Here is a 25,672-nt window from a genome sequence, read left to right on the forward strand (position 1 = left end):
GACCAGGTGGGATGCCCAGAGAAGCCTCGTTGGAAGACGGTCAGCACCATCTAGCACCAAGGAGAGGAGATGCCACTAAGCAAGCTCTTATAACTAGGAGATAGGGTGGGGGCAAGGTGGCTAGCGCTTGGCTGGCTTTTGATCTGGAATAACTCCCCCCCAACTCGTGTCTTCCAGACAGCATCCTCTTCTTAGTGAAGGAGTCTTGCTCGATACAAAAAAGGCTCAGAGGTGATGACATCATTGGAACTTCACTTTGACTAATTGCTCTTATTTTTGGTTCTTTTGCAAAAACAGGAGATATCTGATCTATCCAAACAGCAGTCTCTATTGAAGAAAAAGTAGTATGTCTGCCAGGACCTCGTAGTAGAAAAACTTCAAATTCATTTAGGTCATTTAGTTCTTCTATGCCCAAATGCCTACATCTTGTAAGTGCTTAAGAGGGCATACTGCCAGGGGCTGAGTTTTTCATTGGATCAGAAAATTGCTCTTATAGGTTTGTTATTATATATATGTTATTAATATACAGGCCGGGTCCTAAAAAAAAAATCTTGAAAAAACAAACCAGGCCTCATAAATATAATTGTTGACAAACTGGCTAAGTTTCAAGACAAATGGGTCACAATGTTTTATTTTGACCAATCATAATTTCGAATTATGTGTTGAGATATAAAGCAAAACTGCAAAGCCATGTTTCAATTCTATTAGAGCAACCATGGACCGGAGTTGGTACACCTTGGATACTTGTACTTTCTTTTGAAGCCATTCATGCACCAGAAATACAGCCTATCAAGGAAAAAAAACCAACATGAGAAAGCAGGCAAATAATGGCACCATGGTGTTTGTATTCATCATAGTACATCAATATTCCACCCATTAATTTTAGAAGTCTCTTATAATTTTGCCATATTATAACTATTCTGCTTTTTTCTGTAGGATCACACTTTTCGCTCTTTCCAATATCCTGTAAATAATCTGTTCCTAAGTGGTTATGATTCTGCAAAATGCTAACAACAGACATTTTGTCCGGAATTGCTGATCGTTTCTTTTACTACTTGTATCTGGCACTGCAATGGAAGAAAGAAAAATATTTTCTAGAGTATTATTTTCTCTATGATGATGACTCTTACATATTTACTAGACTTCAGTAAAATACCATGAGTTTTTAGAAACTAAAACATGACAGACAAGCTTTTATTTTTTTCTGTATTTTCGCCTGCTGGAGCCAGTTACATTCTTTCCACCAGAGAGCGCAAGTATCACCAGAAGTGGTGGTGCTGGGATGGAGGGATTGCTGTACTCGTAAGCAGTATTGTGAGCTGCCTTCCTCAAGGACGGCTCTCTAGACATGATGGGTGATTACAGCTATATGAAGTTTCTTGCCTATGGGTTAATGTAGGCTCAGAGTTAACATTGTGCCCGAATAGTTAAGGCTTCCCATGTACAAGATAGAGCTGAAGAATCTCCTGACAAGGAAGTACTGGAGACATTCCTGCCTCTCCTTCTGCATCTTGGGCTCCAGCCCAGGAGATGCTGACTTCCCAGGGACGTGTGCTTCTCCCATGCAGTACAAACACCCCTATGCCCCTCAGACACGTGCTTGAGGACACTACGACCAACTGGCTTTGGGAATGTTGGGCATCAGAAAGAAGATATGACTTGGTAAGTAGTAAAGAGATCTTCAAGTTTTAGACTGAGAGCAAAGGCATTTCAAGCAATGTTGTAGGAAATCAATAGCAAGAGTGTGAAATAAAATAAAGGCTTCTGAAAAATCCCAGAACCTACACCTCCCTCTAGAGGAACTGTGAAAATGCTCCAACTCAGCTAGACAGCTAAGAAAATCCAAGGGCATGTACCAGTTTTGTGTGGCATGTCATCCGCAGTACCATGGGTACATACCCCCATGGGTACTGTGCTAAGGCTAAAACACCTTGAGTTTGGAGCACATGGGTACAGGCTCACTCACGTTATGCAAATCCTGCCAGTTACTTGAAGGAGAATGCAATGTGTTATGGACTGGCAAAGGGTAAAAAGCTTTTAACTCCTCAGTCACAAGTTCACATTATGTTCAAGTGTGTTGACTATATGTTATCATAATAGGTGTTAAGCTACAACTAATGCTCTTGCATTTTCTTAGACAGCTGTCTGCACTGCAAAAAGCATTGGGATAGACTGGCCTCCTCCTTGGCAGTCCCAACAGGGAGCCAAGAATTCGAGAGTTTGGAGATGCACCTCATCTCTCCACTCCTAGCTGTCAGTTAGCCAGAAACTATGCTGCTTAGTGAAGGAAATACCAAAGACGACAGCTTTTAGACAAAAGTGTATTGTAAAATGCCTTTGACCTAACAGGGAAGTTTCTCCAAATTCAGCAATTGCTGTGTAATTAAGCCATATTTAAACACACTCACATGCATTTTTATATACATACATACATACATACATACATATATCTAGAGAGAGAGGGGTTCACCTTCAGTTGAGTGTGGCTCTTCAGGTGGATGCGATGGTGCAGTCTTTTGTTTCTGGCTCCTCCTAGTGCCTGTACACAGTGTTAGAGGTACATAATAGATTAAAGGATCATCTCCATAAAACGAAGGTTCTATGTGGTTCTCCTCCTCTTGAGCCTTGTAGTAATACTTGCTAAAAAACTACCCAATTTCAAATATCATTTTTAATATCTGTGATTCTCCTCCAGACTTATTCCGAGTGACAGTTTGGTATTTTTACAGGTTTTTTTTCTCTCATGCTTTTTAAAAATGCATGTACATGCCTTCACGTGCCTCAGTCAAATTTCTCCTGAAACAAGTAATCTGACTGGAAGCTAACAAAGCTAAGTTTCCTTCTTGTGGCATTTGGCTGCTCAGTTGATTGATGAGTGAAGAAGAGGCAGCAGCAAACAGCAGATGCTCTGTTAATCACAGCCCTGGGCTGCCGTGCAGAGAGGAAGTCTTTACCTTTCTCTCTATGGGTGGGAACAGCTGTGTCAGCTCTGACATTAACTGGACTCCACACAGTGTGCCCCACAGAGCAAGAGTTGTGCATGAAGCCAAGGACTAGCCAGCTGTGGAAGGAGTAAGTAGGATGGCAGTCAACAGAGTTGTATTTACCATATTATAGATTTTCCTCTTGTTTTAGATCCCTCTCTTTTTAGGAACCACAGGTGCAGGTGGCACGGTGGAGAAACTGTGAATGTATCTCCACAGGTATAGTTGCCACACCTGGTGAAGCCCTCAGGACATGCAGTTTTCAAAGCCTGTTCCAACAGGACCCAAACTTCCCCCAATGCAAGATGTAGGGGAAATATTAAACAATCTTTTGGGAAGTTTTTCTTCCCTTAAGCTCTTTCATAGACTTTATAGCATAGAGTAATGAATGCAGTTTCTGTCAGCCAAAAGTGGTTAGAAGGTGTCAAACCCCAGGAATGCCTAGCTGTTCATTAGGGAAGAAAGGAAAAAGCAGGAACCAAAGAGCCGTATTCATCACAAATGACACCTTAAAACAAAGGCTGATTTTTCTTCTTGTTTTTGTCAGGGCCACAGTGTGCTCTCTTCTTATGTATCTTATGTTCTTCTGTTGTCATCCTACTTTCTCCCACCTCTTCTTCTGGCTTGTTGCCCTTTTTTCCTTCAGACACCTGCCCATGGAACCTGCAAACTACAGCATGGCCTCTTCCTTCCAGCAGAAGAATCCCTGGATGCTAGTAATCCCAGCATCATCACTGCCTTATTTTGAACACCAGTGGACTTCATTGGAGAGATGCATGTTGCTGGATGAGAGCCTGTGCCCTCAAATAACAGCTTAAGCTAACAACTACAGCCAGGGCTCCATGACATCGAAGAGCTGTATCCATCCTAGATCCTGGACTGACAAGACATTAAGAAATTGTTAAGGGTTGTATCAAAACTGCAGAGGCAATTTAAAGCAAATTCTTTGTTAGCAGAAACTGGCTTTGCTTTCGATGAATTCTTTCAACACATGTAAAATGAAGGGGAAATAAAAAGTTGTGTATGTTGCTTGATTGCAGCCAACACCTTGAAAATTTTTATTGCCAGAGTATTTCAGGACTGGAAACAGAAATATCATCCATGTAGGTCTAATAGTAAAAATTACCCTGTTAGTGTCTGTGTATTAAAAGAAGTGATAACTGGAAACATCCTATGAACAGAAAAGTAAGTAAATGTCACTGGATTTGCTTGCAGGGCAACTGTCTTAGAAGTGGATGGCTGGAATTAGAACAAAAAATAACCATGAAAACAGGTGCAAAGCTCATAGCATTATCAGTAACTTTTTATCATTTTGGTTTGCTTCTTGACTTTTATGTCAAATATAGGTTGTATGTTCTGTAGACCAGACATTTTCTGTGAGGCATTTAAGCGGATGTTAGACTGCTCTGAAACAGTAACAGAGAGAGGACTGTGTGTAGATCTTAACTGGGTGCAGAAAAGGCTGGAGGAGTTCCTTACACTGCAAGGAGAAAGAGGGAGCCAAATCTTTGGTCATTTATGACTCTGTGAACAAGTCAAAAAGCTGCTCTCCACCTTCTCTTTGCCTTTTCCACAGCTCACTTAACTTCTGACGTGCAGGGATACTCCATGGAGGGACAGGCCAGGAGTCCTTTGTCCCTGTTTTCAAAGAGATTTAAAGAGCATCAAAGGCCCAAATCCTCTTGAGCTTGGAGTGCCCTTTCAACCCTTGATTCTGACCATTTGGCAGACCTGGTACTTTAGCTCTGCCTTATGTTTCACCTGACCTATCGCCCCGCTTATGCTGACAAGGCAGTACACATGCACACAGTGACAAGCGCTGGGGTAAAAAGCACAGATAACTGTTCAGCACGTGCTATGGCTGCAAATCTTATCCTTCCCACTAAGGCCATTCTTTGCTACCTAGTCAAGTGATTTTTATAAAACTTGTTGGAGATTAACTCTTGAGACCTTGTCTCCTCTATTAAATGTGAGTGGAATTGGTCAATGAGTTCAACCAAACTGCACAAATTAAAAATGGCAAAGGACAGCAAACGTGGAGTCCAAGAAGTTGAGAAAACTGGCCTAAGACTTTTCAAAAATAGGTCTCATCCACTTTGAAGAGTGGAGCCATGCAAACACTGTTCCCAAAAGACAGAGAGATCATTTTCTGCGTCATGGGAATCTACACACTACGTTCCCACACACGGCTTTTTGAAGAGGGAAATACACACAGCGAAACTGCTTTCCATGAGAGCACTGCAAAATACCATAAACATTCCTGACTGTGTATTTTCAAACATCTGGTTCGATCCAGTTTTAGATGAAAGATATACTCAGTTGATGTAACCTTGCTTCCACAAAGTCCCATTTTAATCACTGATTGCATAGGAAGCAGAATTTGGGCTGTGTTCAAGTTTTTAAGAGATTGTCTAGAGCAGTTGGTTTTCTTGTATTTTCCAGTAAAAGGTTCAGTGGGGCACTTACTAAAACAAACAAAAAGCCATTATTTTAGTAATGTAAAAACTATCATTTACATCCAACAAATAGATCAAAAGATGCTCTTTTATAAACAAAATTCCCATCCCACAGACACAATGGTATGTACAATAACATCACACTTTGCCAAGAGATACCAGTATAAGACACAGTAATTCAAAAGAAACAAAGTGTAAGTTTATTAGACGCCAACATTTCTTAGTTAAGATCTAAGTAAAGAAAACACACAGTAGAAAAAGTTGTACAAAGCAGCAATGGATTTACATTACATTAAAGAAAAAGTTACCCTAAGCTATTAAGTCTCAGTCCTAAAAAAAGTAAAAACCCATCCTGGCGTATTGAACTGATATAGAATGACTATAAGGTATACAGGATTATAAAACCAGCTTCTTTTGTCTTATCTCTATAATCCTTCAAAATGACAAGTGATTTTGTGTAACTAATTGGAAAATTCTATAGCAAATATATTGGATAACTCCTATTTCTAGAAACTGTAGGAAACTATTCCCCTGTACCCAAGTACTAAAAGTGTTCCCATTTTCCTGCTTTTTAAAAAGGGACACTGTCAAGAATAATCCTTAAAATGTGTACTTTATATGTATTTTGCATGTATTTTGCAAAATATAGTTTGTTCTGGTTTTAGGTACATAATTTAATTAAAGATGCTGCTGCAGTAGTGGGAAGCTTGTGTTTTTAAAAGGTAATGTGTATCACTGAGAAACTGGAGAAGGAAAAATGGATTGAGTCCTTTATTCTGGAATAGCGAGAGAAAAAGCAACATGAAAAATAAGCTCAACCCACAGAATTCAGATACATTTTTCAGACATCCTTGCAACAATTGAGGATGCCCTTAATAGGCTTTAACATGCCCAAGCAGCTCAAGCATTATGACTCAATTCATGTTTTTAAATTCTTTGATTTTATGAATATCAAGTATTCTTAATACAGGTAAGTACATTTACTGTACACAACTCTTCTCTTGATAGTGTCCCTTCATGTACAACAGTTATAGTACAGTTTTTCACAAGTCATTTTAAATAAACAAGAATCAATGACATTAAAAAATACTATCAGGCTGTGTTCAACAACAACAAAAAAAGATTTTAACACTGATTCATTAACAGCAACAGTAAAAAAAAAAAAAACCAAACCAAACCCCTAAGCTTGCTTTGATTTTTATCTAAATCTTCTGGTAGGAAAATGTAAACAATTTTATTGAACAGTATAGGCACATGCCAGATTACAGGCTCATGCCAGATACTTGCACCCTCACTGTTAGTGCCAAGAAGTTAGGCATAGTCTGTCTTTATCCCATGTGAGGAACTTCTAGTTTTATTACCACTGGAAGCTTGGAACAAAAACAGAGCACATGTAGCTTCAGACCAAACCCGCATGTCCTACTTGGGGGAAAACAAACAAACAACATCAGACAAAAAACCTACTGGATGTCACTAGAAGGCCTGCTTAAATAGGAAATGCAGGAACAAGTCTCTTACAGCTGTGTTTTGGTTCAGGGATAAGGGTACATCTCCATTCTGAAATATGCAAGACAAACTCTAGTGTCACCCACTGTTTCAGCAGGTTATCTGCTCTATTAACTGTCACAGGGTGTTTCACTCCCCCTTACCAAAAAAAAAAAAAGTAGAGACAGCATTATTACTAGTTCATGTCCTTTGTTTTTGTAAAACTACAGAACTATACCCTAGTTTTATATGCAGTTTTTATGTAGAGGAAAATACATTTTAACTTTTGGTTCTAGGACTTAAAAAAAATCTGTATGTATTTTTCTGCCATTGCTCACTTTCAAGGTTGATCATGGTCCCAATTTAGCAACGAACTTAAGCACACGTTTAAAAAAAATTAAGACTGATCTTAATGGAACTTAACCATAGGCTTAGATGCTTTGCCAATACAGTGCCTGAAAGGAAAAAAGTCCCCAAACAAAATACATTTCATGGCTCAACCCTGCTCCTCTTAAATGCAAAAGAAGTTTCCACTGTACTTCCAATGAGGCAGCATAGTTCTCTGAGATTTATCTGACAGATTATAAAAATAGAAAAAAAAAGAATTAAAGATTCTAATCTATATATTAAAACATCTGCACATTCCTGTCACAAATTTTAAGAAAAAAAGCAAAACACTTTTTATATTTAACAAGACCTCTAACTTTGCGTCACTTTAGTACACAGCTACAAAATTAAACAATATATGATGAAGACAGGCTTTTGTATCAATAAATTTGCCTTTTATTTTGGCTGTCGCCAAACTAGACAATCTTGAAAAGACCTTTATTTATAAACAAGCAACTAACATTTTTTCCATAATTTAACTTTTAAACATATATTAAAGTTATATAAGTGGAAGCATATTTATTCCATATCCTCCAAAATAAACACTTCTATCAAGGGCTTTTTAAGATACTGTATAAAAGCTAATAGAAAACCAGAACTGCTATATAAACATCTCATATTTAAACTTCAGAGATCCTGAATTCCTTTACTAAACAATAGGAACCAAATTAAAAAAAACCACAAAACACGCTCAAAGTTAAAAACAAAACTTAAAAAAAAACCCAAACCAAAACCAAACCCCCAAACAAAACAACTAAAGAAAAGCTTAGAAGGAGGCTATTTAGACCAAAAATATTTTATGGATTTTTTTTATAATACATAGTATACTAGGAAAAAGGTCAAGGTTTCTTCAAAGATGTTGCACAAGCTTTTGATTTAAAGTGTGTGGAATTTATCATCATATCACATAGCAGAATCCCAGTTGGAAGTTAGATGACTATGACATAGCTGAACTAGTTGCCATCTTCCTTTAGAAAGCACACTGATTTTTAAAAGGCTATATATAAACTTTCAGACTGTTGTGTAGAGGAATCATTGGCAAAAACTTAGGAACATTTTTACAAAAACATGTTCATATTTTATATGCACAGGTTTCTTAAACACATTTAAAGGACACTTAGCAAAGCTTTATGTTTTTCTGATTTTGTTACACCAGGTTAAGTGCAATAACCATTTTATTTTGAAATTGTTTCTGCTAAGAAAGAAATTTAGTCTTATTAGGTGGAGTAAAAAAGTCAGTAACTAGAAATGTCACTATTAAACTAGTACCTTGTTTTATTGCAATGGCACCGAAAGAGTTTAACTGATATTCTAACAAATTAGCACAATCATATTCAGCTACAATTTGCCTGAAAGAGGACAAAAAAGAACAACACATTACTATTAGAAGTGTTTAGTAACAATTTTAGATTTTAATAAAAAATTAAACAGAAGAGGCTTGAAACTAACATTGCAATTTTTTTTGGTAGATGATAAAATCAGGGGTCTATCCTGAGCCAATTCTTTTAAACTTAACTTACAGGAAAAATAATTAAAAAAATATATCTGTTGGAAAAAAATGGTGGCACACTTGGGCTTTCACTGAGAAAAATCTACTCCTATGTGTGCCTAACTAAGGATGCCCATCCTCAGATTCTTAGGAGTTACACTTGTGCTTAATTTTGCTAAATCTCGGTGTCAGCTTGCAATTCTTCTTACTTTTGAGTTTGGGATGCTGAAAAAAAATTCACGGTTACATACAGAATTAAAGCCTTGCTCCTGCTCCCCCTGACACTGGTGACCAAACTCCTGTTGCTTTCAGCGAACACAGACTGGGCTCTGACTATGTAGTGTGGAATGCAATCCCCCTCTCCCAAGCTGCACGGGGTAAAGTTGGTCAGGATCATAAATACTGTTTGCATCATTTATGTTCACTTTAATCCATCACCACTCCATTAAGTTTAAATTCTAGCAGAAGAATTTTTCAGTGTTAGTTTTCCACCTACTTCTGGGTTAATATTTCTTTTACTTACAGAATAATTTTGGACCCGTACTATAGCTTCTGGTAAATATCTATGATCCTACTTACACTAAATGCTCCAGTTGTGATTTGAGGTAAAATAATGGAACTACACAGAATATCTGCAGCCCATTATTACCACGATTTTCAACAAATTAGAAAATTGCAACACAGTATCACATATGATAGAAAGCAGCAGAAAGAAATACTCTTATGCATTGTATTCATAAAATGCAGTGATTGTAGTGTGATGTTTTTTCCTCTGCTTTGAGCTGGATATGTATGCTTAATACAAATTTCAAATACATACTTCTTCATTTATACAGGTGTCTATATAAATATTTACATTTTTAGTTTTTGTTAAAACATATCTTTGTACTCATGGCCAAGCTTATTACTGTGTGTAGGAACACAACTCATCTTCCGTCCCTTAAGGAGCTCTCTTTTTTTGATTTAATAGTTATACATTCCTTTGTAGTTAGAAATACAAACAGTTGTACAAATAGTGGAACAAAATTATGAAACTTGTCTGACATCCATTCAATCTTAGTTCATATTATAAACAGTACCATTTGCATTATGATGGCTGTTAATACAACGACTTTAGCTACCGAAGTATCTATAGTAAATTAGTCTTTGGGACATTATATAAAGCAAAGTACCCCCTCCCCCAATTTTCCTTAGAAACTTATAATTAAATGGCTGAAAGCAGGCTTGCTGCTACTTTTTATATAAAATCTTAGTAATAATATTGCTGACTTTAGAGTCTATTTTAATTTGCACAAGTTCCATATAACAACAAAACAATTCTATGTTGTCTTAAAATACCAAACATTCGTATCCAATAACATCAGGATTACTCAAACTTGAGGTTTATTTGTTATTGCTAAAGGTTTCTAAGACCTAAGTCAATACAGCAAGACACTCCATCCACTTCCTCCCTAACTGCAAGTGCATGGCAACTATTTATATGGAGCTTGTGTGTTGGTTTCTTTTAAAAAAAAACTAATGAAGTTGGTTACAGTATTTCACTACTATAAACTCACAGTTAGAATCCAAATTGTTGTTGCTCTTTCATTTAATATATAACTTTTTATATAATACACACGCACACGCCAACATCACAGGATGAAGATCCATGCATACAATCCAGATGTGATCATATTTCAGTGTTAAAGGAAATAAAATTATTCTGTTACTATTAGATCCCAGACCACAGTATTATAAATTCCTCTGCTTTCTACCTAATAACCAAGTTAGTTTACCTTAATCTTCAAATCCAAGCAGCATCACAAATTCCACATTTTTCATCATCGTTGTCATTGTTTTGATCCTCTTAGATTTCTAGTTTATACGGTATACATCTGAGATCCTGAACACAGCCTCCACTGAACCAGCTTTTTAAGGTATCTGTTAAAGCTAATTGTGTGTCTGTTCATGGCTCCAAAGACTAAAAGCTGTCTTGAAAGTCCTGTGACAGAGTTTACACATGTATTGTCTTTTGAATGTGATAGCTGAGAGTGGTGGAGCATGATAGAAAAGTGTATCTGACTCCTGTGGTACAAATAATTTTTCAGTAGTAGCGGAGCTTTCAGACAAGCCTGTCGGACTATCAGGCTCCAAAGGCTGGATTTTGGGGAGGGGTGGGGGTGGAGGTAAGGGTGGTGGTGATGGGGAATTAGCTGGTGGACATATCTCAGGCTCCTTATTTGTGGACTCCTCTGCAGCCTGTGACATATGAGACTGGAAGTGACTCCACAGCCGGAAATTGGTTCGGAAGGCCTTGTTACACACATGACAAATAAATGGCTTCACAGAGCATAAGAGCTCTTGGTGACGCTCCAGCTGTTTGCGTACAGTGAAAATCTTTCCACACTTTTCACAGGGCCACAAACCAGCATCTTTGTTGGAGACTACTTCCTTAGGTTCCCTGCTCTTTTCAGTGACCTCATCCTCTATATCATCTGCAGGCTCTTCTTTGATCTGAATTTTAAACTGCTTGGAAACACTTAAGTCTTCAGGTAGGCATGAGGAATCTTCAGAATCAAAATTTATTTGTTCTGACGAATCACTGAATACACCATCTTCCTTTGCAGCAACAAAATTGTTCATTTTATTGGATTCTGACTGAGGAGGCAATCTTGATGAACTAGTTATTTCTCCATTGTGATCCAGGATAGGTAAAGAAAAGTTCTCTGATGGAGCCATTGTGTTTTGATTGTGAACTTCAACTTGATGACGCCAAATACTAAAGGATGATTTAAAGCTACGCATACACTCAAGACAAGTAAGTTTCTTGTATTCACACTTGCTTTCATGCTCATGCGTCAGCTCTGGAGAAGAAAATCTAAGGCTGCAGTAAGGACAGACAGTAGCATTTCTACAGAGTCGCTCATGATTTCCCTGTTCAATAAGTGAAGAGAGCTTAGCATTGCAGAGACGGCACTGATAAACCTCTTTGTTTTCTACTGGAGTTTCAATATGAATATGATCTTTCTGCTTAGGAGCCTTATTCCCTCCAACTGGTTTCTCCCCTGGGTGCATTTTTATGTGCTGTTTAAATTGCGAGAGGAAACGATAAGCTTTCCCACAGTAGGTACAAATATAGGCTCCTTTGGTTCTCGATCTTAAATTCCTTTTGATGACTTGTTGTGCTTGTGAAGCAGACTGTCCCTGAAAACCTTGCTTGCCACGTCTTAGTTTAACAATTAGAGCTTTTTTAATTTCTCTCTCTCTCACTATATCGATCAGTTTTCTTTGGAATTTTTCATCCAAAACAGCATGCGAACTGGAAGCTGGTGAGGGATTCTTCACAATTCCATGTTGTGTCTGGCAGTGCGTCCACACTTTGAAATTTGTGTGGAATCTCTTGTGGCATATGTCACAAGCATAGGGCTTCTCTGGATTATGATACATGTTAACATGACGATGAAGACCTGCTGTTGATCTGAAAATTTTAAGGCAGTGCTTGCATTTAAATTTCTTATTTGGTCTTACTTCTTCCATCTCGCTGTATTCATCTTTACTGACATCAGAATCAGGAAAATCAGTATCAAGGTGCATAGGGCTTGAGCCTTCCTCACAGTTATCTTCTGACCCAGGAGAACCCTGCTCATCTGCCTTCAGTTTCTTAAATGGTAGTCTTCTATCAGCTTGAAATCTCCTTTTTGCTGGAAGTCTACTTGGTTCCTTATGATCATCCTCAGTTTTAAAAGGAAAGTCTTTATTTGTCGATGCTGAAGCATCACCCACTGTAACTCTTATTATTTCAGCAGGATCTGAAAGTGGACTGCTAGGTTCAGTTTTTATTCGCACCTCTGTGAGAGGGGAAGCAACCTCCCTATCAGTTGACTGAGAGGCACTGAAAGACCTAAGGCGATGTGGGTGTATTACCTGTGGTTTTTCATCTATGACTATCTTCTCTGATGACTCTTTCAAGGATGACTTTTGAGATACAACATTAAAAGTCTTCTGGGAATCATTAGTTCCCGGTGAGGAGGAGGATGATACCTGTGAAGGTTTTAGATCAACAGAAGGTGAGTAAATAGGAACCTGGCTGTCCATGGACAGTGACCTTCGAAGGAGACTTTTTACAAGTGGCCCACTTCTGTCAATACTTTGGTTTTCTGGACCAGATCCACTAGATGGGATTACTAGCCCTAACTTTGAGTAGTATAGCAAATTTCTGTCTTCACCTTGACTATTTCCCTTTCCTGCCTCTCGCAACAAAAATGTAGATTCTGATGCGCCACGCAGAGATAAGACTGGTGGACGTGGTCTTTTTAATGACATCTCTGTGGCCTTTCCTCTTAAAAGCTGACCACTGCTTCCTGGTTCATCGCTTGCAATTTCTTTCTCTGCTAAAGGCATTTGAGGCAGTACTGTGTTCCTTTTCACTAAACCACCTCTGCTCTGATCCTCCACAGTTCCAGAAGTTTCATGAACCTTGGTATAGCTCACAGGGCTTTCTTTCAGCCATCTCCTTTCAGTCAGTGATAAGTTGTGAAGGGTTTCAGTTGGTTTTGTTACTTGTGGCCTACTGCTAGTTTTGACAGCAACAGAGGGTGAAGGTTTAGAAGTATGGCTTAAATCATGTTGTGTTTGATTTATACTTTTCGCTTGTGCTTCAATTCTGTTCTGACAGACAATGACACTTCTCTTCTGAGAACTACTTTCGTCTTCATCTTGATACAGTATTTTCTTAACAGGGCAAGCTGGAAAAGGAGCTTGAGGACTCTTAGAAACAATGTTTGTAAGAAAGGATATTCCAAGACTGTAGCCCAGTTCTTGCACAGCTGCAAGACTGCCTTTCTCAATGAACAAGGATGAAGAATAAATGTAGTTTAACACATTATCAAAAGCATCTGGCTCACAGAAGTCGAGTTGAAACACCGACTGAGACTCATTCTCCTTATTTGTGAACAGAGTCTGGAAGTACTCACTGCTGGCAGCCAGAACGTTTTTATGAGCTCGAAATTTCTGATCTCCTACTATAAGAACAACATCACACAGCTGTCCCTTTAGACGCTCCTCATTCAGTGCGCTTAGAAGTGAAATGGCATGCGCTGGATTTATGTAATGCAAGAGCCCCTCCATGATTCTGATGTTTCTGAAAAAGAACAACAAAAAAAAGTTGTAGGTTGCCTTAGGTGAACTGTTGTTAGAGATAAAGTAAACACACCTAATCCCTCTGTACTTCATAAACTGGCTAAACCACCATCAACAGTGCTGAAGAAAACAGCTTGTTTGGAGGAAAGGTATGGGAATTAAAACAACACTGTTTGCTCCAACAGATGCACGGGCACAAGAAGAACCAGCTCGTGCCCATTTTCAAATACACTGTTAATTGCTGATCTTACACCAAGAATATTTATTACACCTAACTAACTTGGGGGGCGGGGGGGCAGTGGTCTCTTCTTGTAATACACCTGTCCGCGTGAAGGAACAGTTCAATCATTTCACTCTTGATCATCTTGTTCTCAGCTTTAGCTTTATGAAGATCTATCTTGACAACTGCATTGATAAACTCTTGCATCAGATATCTAAAGCTTAGTTATGCCAAGTCACCTTTCTGAGGCTAAGCAACCCTGACAGTCTCCTGCTGAGTAAACAAATTAATGGGGTTTTGTTGTCATTTTTAATAGGATGATGGAAAGGGCATTAATACTGGGAAGGAAGGAGGAAGCAGGATTATTGTCTGTAATCTAGATTAATTCATCATATTTGCTTATGCTTAGTAAGTGTTGTTAATATATACTTTTAGCTATCAAATATGTGTCACTTATAACTGCACTGACAGGATCTGGTTTCTTGGAAACGTCACAACTGTAATTGAAGTATCCCTGCATTGCTTTGTTCTAGCTTAAAAGCAATCAGAGAACTGAACTCCCCATTTTCTTCATTAGCATAAGAGCACTTTATGCCCACAGGCCATATACTTGAGGAAGTTACCCATGAATGCATCCAAGAATACAATAAGGACAAATTAAACTGCAGTGCAGAAATCTCCATGCTTCAAAACACAGCCCACTCTGTACTGCAGGATGGCTCAATAACTCAATAGACTGCTCCTGATTAGATCTTAACAAAAGAAGAGAATCAGGTTTTAAGTTAGTTTAAACAAAGAACTTCTGTGGCATGAATTGAAATTTATGTATCTGTGCACATGCACACACAGGGAGAAATCAGCAATATCCAATTTGCTTTTTTTTCATGGACACTTTTACAATTCTGTTAAAGTTAACCTGTAAGAATTTTACACTACCTTCCTCCATCGTGGTAGTAAAACAAGTCAATGATGTGTCTGTTAAAAGCAATTATCTTCTTTTTACAGCTGATTTGAGAAACTACTCTTTAGTTTATATCATGGTTTAGGCCCAGCCAGTAACTAAGCACCACAAAGGTGCTTGCTCGCTGCTCCCTGCCCCCAGTGGGATGGGGAGGAGAATCAGTAGAAAACATTAAAAACTCGTGGGTTGAGGTAACAACAGTTTAATAGGACAACACTAGGAGAGAAGAAATAATAATAACAATATACTAATAAAAGAATATACGAAGTGAGTGATGCACAATGCAATTGCTCACCACCCAGAACCCAATGCCCAGCCCGTTACTAAGCTGTGATCCCTCCCTCCCCAGCTGGCTCCCCCAATTTATATACTGAGCATGACGTCATATGGTATCGAATATCCCCTCAGCTAGTTCAGGTCAGCTATCCTGGCTGTGTCCCCTCGCAGCTTCTTGTGAAAATTAACTCTATCCCAGCCAAACCCAGGACAGTTTATAACTTCTACCTGATGTACGCTATTACAACAAAAAGGTTTCACTATTCATCAGCTTACAAGCAAAACTGAAAAGTTTATCAAAATAAATAACACTATTAAGAAGCTGTAACCCCATGATTAATAAATGAGGGTGGTAAATCTTACAACTAATGGATATAAGTGATCAAAGTCTAAATTGGTATGATTGAGAAATGACTTAAAGGGTGCTGCATAAAGTGTCTGAAGGTATTGATCATATCATAGGACTCAGCTACCACTTCTGCATCTGAAAATACTGAATGAGTTAATAGTGTCACGACAATAGCAAAAGCAGAAATCTGTTTCCTCACCAGATCTGTCTTTACTGAGTGTTTCAGTGTCTTGCAGTGTTGTTTCATATACACTAATTTATCCTTAACTCACCTCAGATAGTTATAATGCATCATCCCCCCACATCTCCATCTAAAAAGAGCAGAGCAGTCAAGCTACTATGAATTTGAGAAACCAACCTGGTTTGGTTTGGTTTGGTTTCTATGTTTTGCTCAAAAGTACTGTCTGGGGGGGTGTGCACTACCCGTCTCCTTTGTGAATGCCACTGCAGTTTAAAGTGGTGGAGTATGACTGGCTCTAATCCAGTCTCATGGTCTGAGCACTCATTAACACTTGGAGTGTTACTAGAACAAGTGTTCCAGGAATGCATCTTTTCCTTTAGCTTCATCTGAAACAAACTGAGTTTGCAAACTCAAGTGATTCATCTGGGATGCAAGTTGCAGCACAGTATATGGAGGTAACAGATCAACAGTGGGCTTAGGAAGGAAACTTGAACTAAACCAGTATTGTAGAGACACCCAATAGATGTTGCTGCAGAACCCATACTTCAAGGACACCGTGGGAAAGGAGTATATTACTCAAATGTTTTGAAATATTTTCAAATCTTTCATTTTAATCTGCTTTACCCAGGCCTTGTGTTTTGTGTAAGACATTGCAGAATGAACACCATGTAATTACTATGTGTTCCTTTGTCCACTGTAGCACAGTAATTCTATTAGTAGAGATGGGTGTAAAAATCCAGACACCTGAAGCAGAATCCAATAATCACCCATCCTTCTTTCCATTCTCCTTTTTTATTCGTTGAACACCTTCAATTTATTACATTAAACAAGACAGAGATAAGCATCCCACTACAATCTTCCCTTTCAGTCTCAAAGCACAGTCTCTTCTGTGCAGTGAAGGAGGCAGAGTTCTCTGGTGCAACGTAACTCTGTCACTTTAAGAGTAACCAAGGCTGCAATGTACACAAATGGCAAGGGACCAAATTAATCCTGCAAAGGCAGCTTTAATCCTGGTATTTCCTAATTCAAGTGCTTGACTTTCAGTTTAATAGCCTTTAAACACAACAGTCAGAAATAAAACAACCTATGATACGTTAAGAAACAAAACCAGAACTGGTTTGCAGAATCACTTGAAGACATTTACACAGATCATCTGAAAGCCTGAAATACTTACATGTAAAAAACCCCCAAAGATTACCGAAGTAAATGTACAATGTATTAAAATTTCACTACATAAACACTTTTCCAAGACATTCCTGCTCTCTTCTGTTCATCTTATCTGCACACTGCAGTTCACTCCTTCAGCTGTGCCAGTACAAATATTTGCAGGCCTGTATAACACAGCAGATCAGACAATAAATAAAAAACAATTATTTCTTTTCAAATGCTGGTCAATTTTTATATTAAACCACAATCTCAAAAACAATTGCATTGGCATAACTGAAGAGGCAGCAAACGGTGGCAGCAGAGCAGCTATAGGACTATGCAACAGCTTGTCATCAAAGCCAATGCTTGGCTGACTGCCCTCAGCCCTGACACAAAAGGTGTGCCTAGCTATTGTGTAGATAACAGAATTATGGCAGTCTCTTGTAATACTAGATTTGATTCCAGGTGTTTGAGGACTCATACTTCCTCAGCTGAAGATTATTTTGCCATTAACTACCTAAGCTCTTTCCTGCAGATCATCTGCTTCTATTCCCTCCAACCATTTTTCCAGCCATCTTCACTACTGACTGGAAACAAAACTCTTTCATCTTTTCTTCCATGATGTTCAGGTGACATCAAGGAAACAGTAGGAGCATATCAGAAAATCTCCCATTGTCCGTGTTCAGGTGCCACATGCTATAGCAGCTGCTGGTTCTCAGGAGGAACAGCGACAGCAAGACTCCAGACCTGGGAAGGGCAAGTGCAGCAGAAGCACCTGCAGCCTTCCTTCAGGAGGCAAAGAAGAGATTTTAGTGTCAAACTTCAAGCCCTCTACTGATCTCAGCAAACTAGACTTCAGAAACCTAAGTACCATATTTGGTACAAGATTTATTTTATTTTATTTTTTGAACAAGGATAGAAAAAGACACCTCTACTATTTCAAAATCACTTTCTACAAAAAGGAAATCTCTACCTGGGAAAGCTCTTCACAAGGAAAGGGTGAAAAAGTTTAATCTTTGGCCCAGCAGTTTATTGATCTTCAACAGCTACCTGCCTTTGAAGTGGTAGTTCCCGTTCCTTTCCTCTGTCCCTTACTCTCACATCTCCTCCTCCCAGCCCTATGGTACCCTCCTCTTCCTTTCACTAGCTCTGCTGCTCATTTCACCCCCCAGTAAGTTGATTCAGCTCCCTCAAATGAAGCAGAAAACAAACAAAATCAATCCATCTTTTTATACGTTTGCTATTTTTATAGGTTAGGAGCTTAATCAGCTCACTGAGAGGTCAGATGAGCATCAGAGTTGCAGCAAGAGAAGCCATGAGACTACCCATTCTTTGTCAGCAAGTTGTTCAATCAGCTTTGCCCACCTGAAACTTCACCTTCAGAAAGAAGTCACCGATGCTGAAACTTTACAAATAGAATCAGGCAGATACTTGTGTGAACAATTTCAGCCTAACTTGCAAATACACAAGCAACTAAAATAAGATGTTGATGTTGCCTGCTGACTTCCATTACGACGACATAGCTGTCAGCTAAAAGCTATACTAATAGCATGTTGGGGGTGGCGGTGGGAAAGACTATGTTCTGAAATACTTAATGAGAAGCAATGTTGCAGCAAGGCGGCGCCAGGGCTGTGAGAAACTGCAGTTGGAAGCAGAGAATACAAGGAAGGAGGAGGAAACACAGAGGAGACAGGCAACAAGGGAGACCAAACAGGGGGTTTCAACAGGGAAAATATACGTAAGAAGTGTGGTGGGGGCAAACCCACTAAAAAACCCAAAGAAACATGGATTATAAGACTCAGCCAAGAAATGCAAGTGACTTCCCAGGGTATTCCCAGGTAAATGCAGGAATGTTGCACTCAGTTGCGAGCGCTTTGCAGAGGATTTGATGGCTCCGACAATTCATGTGCTGTTTCAGACACAAGGGGGGAAAAAAGTCCCATTACCCATCAGGAGCCCAGATGCAAAAGAAACCTACACTGCTTAAACTTCTACTCAAGGATACTATGCTGGATTTTATTATTTGAATTTGACAACAGTTTATCGAATGTCTCTTCTCCCATCAATAGCCTTTGCAATATAGATATTCTCCTACAGTCCATATATATTTACACACACACACCCCAAAGCTGTATGTAAAAGCTCCAAACCTGCAGAGCAAGATTGTTTGCACTTCTATGATCTTTTTCTAACTAAGTATTTGAGTGATCTCTTGCTGCAAGTTCGGGGATTCTGTCTTCCTCGATTTAACGAAACAAGATTTCAACTGCTACTGCTGTTCTCCACTGCAGACAATACTGCAAACTTTCTCCATGAAGACAAATGTTTTTCATTTCCAATAGGTCAGCAGCAAGGAGAGACTCACTAGTCTGAAGACAGGCATAAAATCAGATAAAGAATATATTTACTAGGGTGTGAAATTGATGTATTAATTTCCAACTATTTATCCTCCACACATACAGAAGCAGAAATTTAGGGAGGAAAAGAAGAAATTCCATAATATTGTGCAGTCTCTCTATTTTGCCCTCCACTAAAGAAAAATAATTAAGTTATCCTGATACAGACTAGAAATTTTCTTAGAAATCAGAGGCTACTTCCCTCATCCAAGTCATACCCATAGTTTCACCAATTGACACTCAAAATAGCTCCTCCCGACTTACAGCAAACTACAAAATGTCAGAGTAACACCACAAAGCTCCACATGTCAATCTCATTCTTGTTTACAAACAAGCAGCAGCTAAGGGTGCAATTTCATCTTACTCTCAGTCCAATCTAACTAGGGATTGCTCCTGCAAGGAGCAGTCCATGTCTCCTCCCCCACCAAGGAAGGTCTAGCTTGCTGTCAGTTCAGTAAACTGATCCAGCTGACCATGGGATTGCATGACTCCTGGACCTAAGGGAGAAGGGCAGGAATGTGCGCTGGCTGTGAGCTTTTCTGATTCTTGAGAGTTCATGAAGATTAAAACACACCAAGCTCGGTTTGACAAAATATTTGTACTGGCCTCAATGCCTCGACTGAAAGGTGTATAACTCATCATCCAAATTCCTGTAAACTAAATCAAGAGACTAGAAATTTTAAAAATACCTTTCCCTAAGGAGTTCTTCAGTTTTCAGTCTCTTGAGTTTTGTAACATTGCCATTAAACTCTCTGATGGGACAAGACCGAAAGGCTTGATGGCCATACAATTTAAACAGCTACAAAACCCTCATCCCTGGAAATATTTTGTATGATTTTTTTGGTAAGAGATGCACGAAATCAAGAATTTGAAGAAGGGGAGACACACACCAAATGTGTACACTTGTACTCTTTCTACAGGTTGACTTTATTATTTTATTGGTAATGCTGAGATATACTTACCAAATAGAATAATATTCAGTCATCTGGTTTACTAGATGAGCCACTCTTTCTTTGTTTAACTGGCCCAATTCACAATAAAATCTTGTCTACATACTGCTTTTCATTTTGCTGGTATAGTGAAAATGACAAACACCAAATGTGAGCATATTTCTATTAATATAAAGGTGCATTTTACAGGCATAATGTATTTTAGATGGGAAGACAAGCCAATTATACCCATATAAGGTACTTTTCTATGAACAGGATTGTGTTTACACTGAGGTTTCTGTAAGAAAACAAGAGATGGGAGAAAAAGTCATGCACTTAATCTGAAACATGCAGAACTAAAATAAAAGCTGAGCCTAAAAAATTGCCAAGTGAGATACTTATGATTCAGGGAACACAGGTATCCTCCACCCACTGAAGTATCCAAAGAAAATGCCATTCAGCCATCATCTCCATTCAGCCATTGTTAATCATGGCCAAGATACTGGGAAGACAATACAGGATACTGTAAAAGGGCAAAGACAGCAGCAATTTTACATGAGTTTTACATAAGAGATTTACAAGGTCATGAAGAGCACGTGGAAGATTTTCAGCTTACTCAAACTCCATGTGTATTTGGAGGTAGGCGACATCTCTCATACTTCTAAAAAAGAACAAAAACACTATGTATTTTTTCTTTATTCCTCAGAAGTATTTATGAGAAAGGAGCTGGTCCTATTCTTACTGAACTTCCAGGGAATTTGGCCATTGACCTCACTAGCTGAAGGACTGTACTCAAGAGTTATGTCCTGGCACAAAATAAACTAATTCCTTTTGGTTGTGACAGGTAGATTAAGTTGTGGCAAACAGTGATTAGAAATCACTGTAATTCTGCTGCTTTTCCTTCCATGTTTCTGAATTCACTTTAAAAGGATTTTTGTGAGGTGTATTTACTGTACCAAGTACACTGTTTTTGAAAAATTATCTGAAGATACTCATGAATGTATTCAGACCAGAATGCCAAATAGTTCACCCCAAAGCAGCTCTAATGTTTTTTTTGCTGGTGGGCACCCACCCTACTGGGACTACTGGTACACTCCTAGTTCCAGTGTATTGTGGAGTCAGGCCTGGTGCTGGCCTAGGCACGAGCCACACAGTGCTGGCGGGAAATCAGCGAGTCAGAGGGATGGGGAGCGAGGGGGTAGCAGGGACACTCACTGTCCCTCGTGTAAGAACTATCCCTGCTCTAACAACTTATCAAAGAGATTACTGAGAATGAATTGCAACGTAAAGATTACTCACACTGTTAAGTGCTGATGTAGGATAAACCACAGATAAGGAGATAAATGCTCCAAGACAAAAAAGGGGACAATATTTCTTCCTTCCTGAACAATGCAATTTAATTTTATACAAATTACTATGAAAGGACAAGTTTCACAACATTTTTTTGAAATTATTTGGCCAAAGGATTTTTCATGCCTTTTCATCACAGATTGTATGGAAAGATTTTGCACAACAAAGATGTGGTGTTTCACTAAACCTCAGAGGGAAAACTCACTCAACAATCAGGACTAGGTGATTTTAAAACTTTCTTATTTTTGATGGGCTGCAAGACTGCTGAACTGATGGTGGTAGGGGTGGTGGTAAAATGAGTTTAGGAAGGTAGAAGAGTTGTTCAACACTTTTTCTTGTTCATAAAATATGCCTGACTATTCTAGAACAACAGAATACATGAAGTAGCCAATAAGCAAAGACAACAGATGATTTTTTTTTATTGCACTGCTGAATGAAAGAAAATATAAGAGAACTGCTGTCTTAAATACTATCATTAAGGAAAAAATTGGAAAAAAGATTACAGTACATAGTACTAATATTAAAATCTACACAATAAATATTTGGGGAAAGCAACTCCCTCTGCACAGAATATCTATTTTTAAAGCAGGGCATATTGCAGTCTTTCCACTTGGAACAAATGATTTTGCTGCCTCTAAAGATTTTTTTCTTCCCTTCTGAGGATCTCAGATCATTAATGCAGCAGAGTTCATTATGAAACAGCTCACTTGCTCAAAAGTTGAATTTCTTTTAATGAGAGCTGGAAATAGCTGCAACTGTAGTGTGTGACTCACAGTATAGCACCTCCCAGTGCAGTACAAACCATATGGTGGTTACAGCGCAACTTCCGCTCCCCAGCTCCTCCTTCCTCTACCCTGTAAGTCTACAATTGTTTACAGACCGTAGTTATCAGTTTTGCAGATAAAACGGCTTTCAAAACCTTGAAAACTATAATGGGAAATTACTTGATGTTTTTTACAGGAACTGCTTCACAGCTACTGAGGTTCAAAAAGAAACAACTTCAATACAGTATGAAAGCTCGCGGCTTTCTGTAAAGTTGTCCTTTTAAACCCAAATGTTGGCATGCTTCCAAGTAATTTTAAGGAAAGCATAGTCAGCCATTACTACGAAGGTGATCAGAGCACCAACTATTTAATTCTCTGTGTATCAGTATTCTCTCGCATCAACACACAAAAACCACGAGCTCACAAACCCCAATCTCTTAGTGATATCAAGCTTCTAGTGATCTGGAGGGTTCTCAGTCTGAGAGGTGTGTTGAATTTGAGTCAGCTGACAGAGTATCACCCTGCCACTTGGAACCTACACAGTAGGAAAAGGAAGCACAAACATTCACATTTATCATACTTGTGTACCATTAAATGTACAGCACAAAGAGGACTTCAGGAACTTCTTACAAGCCATTGCCTCTTTTTATATCAAATAAGAATGCTAATACATACTAAAGGATAAGTTACCTTAAGCATTAAAAAAGCACCCAACTCATTATGACTTTAATCATGTTTTGGATCACAGGGCAATGTTGAAATTAGTGGAGGAGTGAGAGCTCCACTGAGAGCAAGAGGCACGGTCACTCACTCTCAGTTCCAATCCCCAGGGGTTACCTTGGCTCCAGCAGGCTCAGGGGAGCTCACAGCCTGAGAAACCCCTGATAAATCCTGGTGTGGCACACACTGTTGTAGCTGGAAACTCCAGAGGCTGTAATTTGTGACATCTCCCTGCGAGTCCCTACCGAGAACATGCGAATGACAGTTCTTTAAACATTCACAATCCAGTCAGGTTGGGTGGATTTTCTACAGGTAGAGTAAACCAAATGTTCTTATGAGATTACAAATGTATAGCATGTGGGTAATAAAATTTCTGAGAGAAAGGAATGTCAGATCCCCTTCCACCCATGAGACGGCCTCATAATTTGTTTTTTTGCAAACAAGGTTTATAAAAACAGTTGCTAAAGTTTACTCAAAACTTCCCCTCAAGAACATCAGCGTAACCCTGGTGGAAAATTTTAGTCAAAGCAGTTTGTTTGTCGGTTTGAGCAAAGTCAGAATAGAACACTATAATTGGCACTGTTCAGGCAATACGAACATAAAGCAGTACTGGATTTACCTGTAATACATATTAACTACTCCTGATTTAATAGCAAAAGCCTTGTACAAAAATAAATTTAAAAAAATGTTAATATCAAAACAGATTATCTAAGGAGAAAAATACTAACTATAACTTAGCTACAAGATCTTCACTGTATTCACAAAAAGTTGCGTGATTATGTAATTCATCGCAATCTCTTCTTATGCTCACAGCCTACCTACCTCTTACTTCCACTGCGAGTCCAACAACAAAAAAACTGAAGAGCTTGTAAAACAAGTGCCATTTAATTATTAAGAGCTTACTCTGTACACAATGAAATTCCACAGTATTTCCTGTCTCATAATAATTACTCCCTTAGATTCGGTTTTCCTGCCGTTTGATACTTTACATGAGCCGCATCCAATCTGGACACATATGACAGTTTGGACTTTAAAGAGCATTAAGGTAAAATTCTCTCCGATAGCTGAGGTCAGGTAAGACACCTTCCACAGGTTTCTGCAAATGCATAGCACAGGCTGGCACAGGATTTTTCCACTAGACTACGAGATGTGCTTTTTCTTACTCAACAAAGAGCGCTTGGACTAGTAAAGCTACACTTTAATACCTGCATGTACTTATAGTCGCAGGAACCTTGCTGGACTGCTTTCCGCCCTGAAATTTGCAGGCTAGCGCAGCTCTCCCTCCAAGACACACCGGGGAGGACCTATGGCACTGAGGCGCAGCCCTCCCGGATCCTCTGTCATGTTTTACAGTTCAGATCAGAGCCGGGATCTACCGGCGGAGAGCCGTGAGCGGCAGCTCCCGCCGCCCCGCAGGTGGAGGGGGGGGTGGGAAGCGCCGGTACCACCGGGGCGCCCCGTCCCTCCCGCTCCTCACGCGGCCGTTGCGGCGGGGCGGGGCGCGGTAACCGCCTCCTGAGGCGGCGGCGGCGCCGCCCTCCCGCCGGGCAGGTGGGTGGGAGCACGAGCCCGCGGGCGGGCGGTCCGGCGCTCCTTCCCGACACCCCACGCAGCCCCAGCGGGGGAGGGGGGGGGGGCCCCCGCGCCGCTCCCCTCCGCTCTCCACGCGGCGCCGCTCCTGCCCCGCCCGCCCGGCAACGGCGCCGCTCCGCATGCGCCGTGAGGCAGAACGACGACAGGCGCTGCCCCGCTCCCCCCCCCCCCCCGCCCCGGCCCTGGCCGCCGCGCAGGCGCAGTTCCGCGGGGTTCCGGCCGCGGGGAGGGAAGGGGGGGGGCGGCGGAGGGAGGGCGCGGCACAGGCGCACGAGGGACAGCTGAAGCGGCGTGCGGGCGCGGAGCATGCGCAGAACGCAGGCCGGCAGGTCTATGTGGCGGGCGTGTGCCGGCGCAGCGAGCACCAGCCGTTTCCTCCAAGCAAAGGGAGCATGCGCGGAGGCGAGGGAGACGAGTTTCGTAACCTGCGCAGGCGCAGTGCGCTGCTCGGGGACCGCAGCCCCGCTCGGTGGGGGGAAAAAAAAAAAACCACCTCAGAGTTACGTCAGGAAAAGACGCCTTTGTACACGGGGAGACCCATACGGCGCGGGCAGCCCCCGAAACGGGCGCGAGACGCGGCCGTTACTCACCCTCTCCGCCGCCGGCCGCGCCCCCCCCCTGCTGCCCCCCTCGGCGCCTCCTTTCACGGTTCGCCCGCGCGCGCTGCTGCCACCGCCGTGATTCCATCCATCTTGAATTTGACGTCATCCCACACCAGGGATGAGGTCATCGAAGGGAACGCTCGTCACGTGCGCAGCGCTCCGATTGGCCGGCGGGGGAGCGGGGGGCGAGGCGCTGGCGCGGCGGGGAGGGTAGCGGTTGGAGACGGTTACGGGGGATCCCCCACCCGCCGCCCCTCCCCCACAGG

At 40.4% G+C, this 25,672-nt stretch overlaps 2 protein-coding genes and 1 long non-coding RNA gene across 4 annotated transcripts in view; 2 read left to right on the forward strand and 1 right to left on the reverse strand.

The window, feature by feature from the left end:
• Nucleotides 1-563: 563 nt before the first annotated feature.
• On the forward strand, nt 564-4,013 carry LOC115343769. Its single transcript, XR_003924276.2, has 2 exons — nt 564-1,662; nt 3,631-4,013. It is a non-coding gene; the product is annotated as an uncharacterized LOC115343769 (long non-coding RNA).
• Nucleotides 4,014-5,617: 1,604 nt separating this feature from the next.
• On the reverse strand, nt 5,618-25,491 carry ZBTB21 (zinc finger and BTB domain containing 21). Of its 2 annotated transcripts, XR_005932848.1 has the most exons (3): nt 25,395-25,491; nt 8,582-13,920; nt 5,618-7,498 (listed from the first exon to the last, which is right to left on the reverse strand). XR_005932848.1 is itself a non-coding variant. In XM_030020204.2 (2 exons), exon 2 carries the CDS (start codon nt 13,905-13,907, stop codon nt 10,731-10,733), a length of 3,177 nt encoding a protein of 1,058 aa, XP_029876064.1. In that variant the 5' UTR covers nt 13,908-13,920; nt 25,395-25,491; the 3' UTR covers nt 5,618-10,730. The 2 variants fall into 2 exon arrangements, 1 of the variants encoding a protein (XP_029876064.1); XM_030020204.2 differs by having other exon boundaries at nt 5,618-13,920.
• UMODL1 (uromodulin like 1) overlaps nt 25,107-25,672 on the forward strand; it is a 77,159-nt gene continuing 76,593 nt past the window's right edge. Inside the window, exon 1 of the mRNA XM_030020203.2 lies at nt 25,107-25,671. Coding sequence (XP_029876063.2) covers nt 25,197-25,671 — 475 coding nt within the window. The 5' untranslated portion in view covers nt 25,107-25,196. The remainder of the gene's footprint in view (nt 25,672) is intronic.

The sequence above is a fragment of the Aquila chrysaetos genome, chromosome 7 (assembly GCF_900496995.4).
Source record: "Aquila chrysaetos chrysaetos chromosome 7, bAquChr1.4, whole genome shotgun sequence".
Lineage (NCBI taxonomy): Eukaryota > Metazoa > Chordata > Aves > Accipitriformes > Accipitridae > Aquila > Aquila chrysaetos.

What these genes read in the sequence shown, in the direction of transcription:
- ZBTB21 (XM_030020204.2), bottom strand. Translation starts at nt 13,907, where the DNA reads ATGGAGGGGCTCTTGCATTACATAAATCCAGCGCATGCCATTTCACTT.